Raw genomic sequence first — 7,068 nt, forward strand, 5'->3', positions numbered from 1 at the left:
AGACATTAAAGCTCGGACAGCTTCTAGTTTCTTCATTTTCAGCAAGGGAGTTAATATCGTTGGACCCTGTTGCACCATCACACTTATAGATATGGGAAGCTTTGAGCCTTTTTTTTAATAAAATCTTATATAAAAGGTGCGTTCTGGGTCTGAGCTTGGCAGGTCTTACCAGAGCTAGCAGCTTAGAGCCCTGCCGTTCTGTGGGGCTCAAAATAGTTATAATTAATATTGTATATTTTAATTAGTTCATGTTTTACAAACACAATATTTTCCAAAGAAGAGTGATCAGTTCATATCACAGTGAGGCGTTGTCATCTGTTAGATGTTTGTGTTTTTTTTGGCATAAAAAGAATCATGTGCTTACATACCAAATAAGTTGATTTTTTGCGTAAAAAAACATTAAAAAACATGGAATAACACATTATTTGGTTTTGATTAAAAATGCTAAGGGGGAATATATTTCTATTTTTGTTGGCCCTTAATTTCAACTTCCATCATGGCTATATACCTCAACAACACTCTTGAAATTGTGTTATTAGTTTTGGGACTGCCACCCAAAGATGATTAAAAAGTGGTTGTTGCTTAAAAACCTTTCTGGAAGAGCACGGGGGCAGACATAAACCTAAACGTCGGACCTTATGCAACAACAGGAAGCTTCAAACACCTTCCCCTTTTTGTGCGGTGTATTTTAGTCCCTATGTCAGATCGGCAGATGTAATGCTGGCATAGATACTTTAACAATTTAGATCATTTTTTCTACGGATAATTGTATTTCTAAAAATGGTGCCATTTTTATAAGGAGCTTTTTTTTTATTACAAAAGGACAAACACAAAGTCTTTTTCTTACAATTTAATGTATTCACATAAAAGATGCATTTAAAAAAATATATATCTATCAATTTATTGTTTTCTTTTTCATTGCTTTAGAGAAAGATGTTTAGGCAAGGACAAAATACAGCTCCAGCCCAGAGGCTCACATTCTTAACCCTAAATCCGGCCCTGGATATGAAAAGTGATTCATATTCTAACTTTGTGAATGTGCCTCTCTTTGGGACATAAACCTAAGTGAGTTATTGCTAAAGTTTGACCCAAAAGCATGAACATAACTCCTAGTGTCATCTTCTCTTCACTGGCTTCCTGTTTCTAGTTACTGTACATCTGTTTGATCTCCTGCAGACTTATGTGTTCTCCAGATCTCTCTGAACGGCTTCTACAGTTGTAGCCCCTAAACTGCATAGTAGGTAGGCTCCAAATTTATCTGGTTCTATTTTAGTATAAAAGAGGAACCCATCCCCCCAATTGTAGTAATGCTTTATGGCTAAGTGATTTTTATGGCCTTGTGTGTTTTATTATTTTAATGTAAAAGACTTTGGTTATTTCCAGTTGCTTTGACTCTATAAATAAGCTTGAACTTGAACCTTAACATGATGGAATCCTGTAAAAAGCAAAGATATGCTGGCATTAAATAAAAGCATTCATGTTATGTAAAGAACAAGCTCTGACTGTAACAACAACACTAATCAAAGGTTTATTTCTTGTGTTTTCTCTAAATATCAGTGCATGCTCTCCATTTAGCGCTCCAGACCGCTCAGAGCACAAAAGGTATAAATGCTCTTCTGTGCTTTGGGTACGACTCGTACTTGCTAATGTAAAAGTCGTGACAAAGCTGTCCAGCCAGTGCCTGGTTGAAGAACACATAAAGGACCACGAGCCACCAGGTGAATGAGAGTCCGCCCAGAACGAAGCCCAGTGAGATGTAAATCAGCAGCTCAGCAAAGTAATGTGGGCATGAAACCAGCTCGAACCAGCCTCCCTCTGGCACGGTGTGAGCCAGAGTCTCTACTCTTCCTAAAAAAGGAGAGACAGACGGTTCAAATCACAGAGTTATTACAATTTTAGGTTGTGCATTTAGACTTCGCAGAAATTTCTCAAAGCAGTTGCATGAGATAATTGAAAGTTTGAATAACTCAGGTCAGCTCTATTGTAAAATCTCTCCAGCCAACAGCCAGATAGGAGTTCTGGTAGTGAATGAGTGAGAACACGTCTTTTCTCGTGTTGATAATGGTTGCTACGTTGTTTTCCACCCACTCCTTAATGTGAACAGCGAGTGAGAGTGGCTGGGTAGGAGTGCAGAGTGAGGATGTAGATTCATGGAGGCTGTCCTACGCCTACTTGTGACAGCGCGGTATGTTTCGCAAAGCCATCGACCGTGTCTTTGTTGTCAGGCTTATGTTTTAACTTCAATACGTCTTCCAATCTTATGATTGAAATAAACAAACCGGAATTTGATTCATTCTTATTAATAAATGTATTAATACTATCTGAGGAACTGAATAACTAACTACATTCTGCTGGAAAGCATGATGAATATATTTCGTCTTTCAGTCTTGTATTAAAAGAGCGGGTGGGGCTGTTTGAATGAAGGCACCAGCTGATGAATATTTTACTCCACAGACTTCATTTACAGGTGTCTACCGAACAAATGAGGCGCTGTGATAATACATTCCTGGTGTGTTTCTCACTAAATGTGGATCTACTCAAGACAAGTTCTCTGATCTTTGGTGGATGCTTACAGTACGGCTCAGCTCCTGGCAAAGGACCAGCCAGGGGTTTAGTCTGAGCCGCAGAGATAATTTAAGGCGCCCACACACTCGTGCGTACTTGAGAGTCCGCGGACATCCGCATGGGCTTTAGCGTAGACGCAGTATGGCTGAGTATGTGGGAGCCTTTAGAAACAGACGCAAAAAGAGACGCAGCAATGAGCCAGTCGACTCGGGATCAATCCGCTTCTCTCCTTCATTTTTGATTTGATGTGCGGGGCAACAAAATCAGTATAACTGGATTCATTTATTCAATTCAGTTCACAACAAATGGAATCTCAAAGCAACGAACAAGACAAATGGGTGCCAGATTTCTACTATGTGTACACGCCATACACTCCTGATAAAAATCTTAAGACCAGTTTGCATTTATTTACATTTCCCAGGTTCTAAGTATAGCTTCAAAATGAAAAAAATAAGAAATGGGAGCAAGAGACCAAAAGTTGTGACCAGGTAATCTAAAAACAACAATTTAGTTTAAATAGGATGTTCATCAGCTGATCAAATGTTTAAGACCACAGCCTTTAAAAGCCAAAAATTTGGTTTCCAGGTCATTTCCTGTAAAGTATTCACACTGTGAAGATCTCTTGGTGGCAAAGGAAAAAACGTTTACGGTCTTTGAACGTGGTAGGATTGCTGAGCTGCATAAACAAGGCCTCTCACAACGTGCCATCGGTGCTGAGGTTGGACGCAGTATGACAGTCATTTTGCATTTCTTAAAAGATCCTCGGGGTTATGGAACAAAAAAAATCAAGGGGTAGACCCAAAACAATCTCACTGGCGCGGAGCCGGAGGATCTGAATGGCTGTCGGTCAAGACACGGAACCATCCTCGTCCCAAGTTAAAGCCCCTACTGGTGCTGACTGCAGCCAATAACCATCAGACGGTATCTGCGAAGGAAGAGCTTCAAAAACAAGAAACTTCCAAGGCCACGTCTCCTTCAATGCCACATAATCGGCCGTTTGGACTTTGCAAGGCAGCACCAAACACGGGACATTCACAGGTGGAAGAAAGTTTTATACTCTGACGAGAACAAATTTGTAACCTTGATGGTCCCGATGGCTTCCAACATCACTGGCATGACAAGGAGATGCCACTTGAGATGTTTTCAACGCGGCACAGTGGAGGACAAGGCAAATTTATTTATAAAGCACTTTTCAGTAACAAGAAGATTCAAAGAGCTGTACATGAAGGGGCGGCATCATGATTTGGGGGGCTTTTTCCTTCAATGGAACAATGGAGCTCCAGGTTGTGTAGGGGCATCAAACAGCAGCTGGCTATGTGGAGATGTTCCAGCGGGCATCCCTCATGGCTGAGGGTCCTCGTCTGTGTGGCAATGACTGGGTTTTTTAGCTGGACAACGCTACAATTCCCATATGAACAAGACATTTTCCCAGGAGAATAACACCCTGCATGTTCCCCTGATGTTAATCGAATAGAGAACATTTGGGGACGGATGCCAACGGAAGTTTACAAAAATGGACATCAGTCCCAGACAACGGATGCCCTTCGTGAAGCCGTCTTCGCCGCTTAGAGCAACATTACCATTAGCCTTTTGGAAATGCTTGCATCATGCATGCCAAAACGACTTTCTGAAGTGATCAACAATAATGATGGAGCTCCTCATTACTGAGTCAGTTGTGGTCTTAAACTTTTGATCAGCTGATGAACAGCCTAAATTGTTGTTTTCAATAAATTGCCTGCTCGCAACTTTTAGTCTCTTGTTCCCATTTCTTCTTTTTGCATTTTGAAACTCTACATAGAACCTTCTTAAGATCCAACCCTGCAAAAAGTAAATAATTTAAATGTTTTAACTGGTTTTAAGATTTTGATCAGCAGTGTATGACTGCTTAACCGACACCACAAGTCTCTTCAATCTGTTTAGATGTGTCTGTAGTTCTGGAGTTACAAACTCCTTCACAGACTGACCTGACTTTCCTTTGCGAAGTCTGGCCAGCAGGACCATAGACCGATGCTGCAGCAGAGAGGCCATGATGAAGAGGACAAACCCAGCCAGATGAATCCAATCCAACTGAGAGCGAAAGGAGCCAGGACCTAAACAAGCAGCAGAAGCGTTTACAGCACCACGGCAGAACAGCGTGAGGCAGGATACGCAGAGGATCAGTAGAGAATCCCACCTTCTGCCATGCGATCCGAGCAAAGCGCAGTCAATCCCAGCACAACGTAATACCCCAGACCGAACAAATACTGCACCAGATGCATGGCCCCATCAGAAAACACGCTGACAAACAGACACTCCAGCAGCCTCCTGAGGGAGTGGACGCACAGCAGCAGCTGCACCAGGACCGTGGACGGCTGCGGGGCTACGGAGAGGGAGCCATCAGCGAGGAGCAGACAGGAAACACAGGCTTTCACAGAGCTGAGTCCGTTTACCTTGGCCGCCGGAGGAGGGCACACCTGTTAACATCTCCAGCATCCCAGTCAGCCACGGTGGGTAAGACTGCAGCTGGTAGAGGAAGGCAAAAGACGACAGCAGCAGGAAAACATTCCAGCAAACAGAGATGGCGTAAAAGTGCCAGAACCACCTGGATGAGCAACACAGGCTGGTTAGCAGCTAATGATATTTCACTAGAAACACTGATATTATTTAATACAGCAAATTAACAATTAAAACATCACCAGTAAGTGATTAACACGGTTTTGCTTTTAAACTGTTACCGTTTCGGGACGTCAAACACTCGCAGCCACTCTGCTCGGTGCAGCTTCTGTTTGGTTTTCCCGTAGCGAATCAGATCCTGAAACAACGTAAACAAGCTGGACTTCCGGTAGCCTCGCGACAGATGAGCTGAGGCTTTGTGAGCGGCAAAAGCCACAAGGAAACACAGAGCCAGAAATAACCAGAAACTGTCGAGCAGACTAAGGCTGACTGAGCTCCAGGTCATGCTTGTGCTCAGCTGGTCGTGGGCATTGTTTTGTGCAACGCAGAAAAGCGACCGCGTGGAAAACGGAGGTGGTGTCATTGGTTCCGCTGTCACTCCAGTTTGGGACTCCAGAGGGCGCCCTTGCTACTGGATACTCAACAGCAATTTACATTGTTTTACACAGTTTCTTTTGACATTTTGTCACATTCCAACCACAAAATTAATTTTTTATTGAAACCGTTTGTGATGTACGATTTCAGGGGATCAGAAATAACACATATTGTCTGAATTTTTTTGCAGAACTTAATCTGACGTTTGTGCGCACACAGCTGCATGTGTTTTGGGGATATGTCTACACTAGCTTTGCAGATCTTCAGAGGGACATCTTTGCCCATTTTTCTTTAAAAAAAATAACTCATATTATATTATAATAGTCATATTAAATGAGGAGCACCTGTGAACATCAATTTCAAGTCTTGGCAGTTCCCACTTGGATTTAGGGCGGCACGTTAACAGGGATATACTAATACACAAATTCGCTCTGAGCGAAACCATCCCATCCACTCACCGTCTTCCAGTATTCCCTGTTTTTAGCTGCATTAATCTTTCCATCCTCTTTGACCAGCTTTCCTGTCTCTGGTGAAGAAAAGCATTCCCCACAGCATGAAGCTGCCACTGCCGTCAGTCACTGTAGGCATGCTGTATTCCGCTTTGTGTGCAATGTTAATTTTTTCCACAGACGAGGTTTTGCATGTAGCCCAAAAAGTTAATGTTCAGTTTCATCTGACCAGAGCACAATTTTGCAAGGCACTGAAATTTGCTTTCAAAGAATAATAATAGTAATCTTTATTCGTCATTGCATCTTTCTACATTCCAGTTAAAGTTGATCTCTGCATTTACCCCTCTCTTTTTTCTTCATCCTGTCACTGCAGGATGCCTGGGTAGCATTCTGGGGCTAAGAATCTTGCTCAGGGACCCAGAGTGGCAATCTGTGGGATTTGAACCGGGGAACTTACTTTTCCAGGATGCATGTGCTCTGCTCAACGGCATCGGTCCCCTGAGTGCATGACTTGATGGAGATTTAACATGAGAAGTTCAGTTCATCTTTTTTTCTCAAGCATCTTCCAACCTGAGGTTCAAATCCTTTTTCCTCTAAGCTGTGGTGTGGTCGCGTTTTCTGATAACATTTATCAAGTTATCTTACTGCCTGTTATTCAGGGTGTAAATGTCACAGTAGCGGTAAATACAGTTTAATTTCAGCTTGGGTTGTATAATTATAAAACAGAGGCTGTGCAGTTATGCATTTAGCCTAACATTTCACAAGGTGAAGAAATCAAGAGAAGTTTCCCATTTGAGAAGAAGGCTTCAAATAAACTTAAAAAAAGTATTACTTCCTGTAGTTTTTTTCTCTGCCGTCTTTGACATATATTTTTAATCAAAACCGACCCCCCCACCCTGTATTCATACGAGTAACATTGGATAATCCAAAGTGTTAATATTTCAGACACCTCCCAGCTGTGTTTTTTCTCCATTAATAACTTTTTGTACATCAATGATAAAAACACAGCTTTATGACACAATACAGG

At 42.1% G+C, this 7,068-nt stretch overlaps 1 protein-coding gene across 1 annotated transcript; it reads right to left on the minus strand.

Moving 5' to 3' along the window:
* Positions 1–1,499: 1,499 nt before the first annotated feature.
* srd5a3 (steroid 5 alpha-reductase 3) lies at positions 1,500–5,553 on the minus strand. The gene is made up of 5 exons (XM_012855383.3): positions 5,280–5,553; positions 4,995–5,146; positions 4,739–4,924; positions 4,530–4,655; positions 1,500–1,848 (listed from the first exon to the last, which is right to left on the minus strand). Exons 1-5 carry the CDS (start codon positions 5,501–5,503, stop codon positions 1,589–1,591), a joined length of 948 nt encoding a protein of 315 aa, XP_012710837.2. The 5' UTR covers positions 5,504–5,553; the 3' UTR covers positions 1,500–1,588.
* Between the last annotated feature and the right edge of the window lie 1,515 nt (positions 5,554–7,068).

This window comes from Fundulus heteroclitus, chromosome 9 (genome assembly GCF_011125445.2).
Source record: "Fundulus heteroclitus isolate FHET01 chromosome 9, MU-UCD_Fhet_4.1, whole genome shotgun sequence".
Classification (NCBI taxonomy): domain Eukaryota; kingdom Metazoa; phylum Chordata; class Actinopteri; order Cyprinodontiformes; family Fundulidae; genus Fundulus; species Fundulus heteroclitus.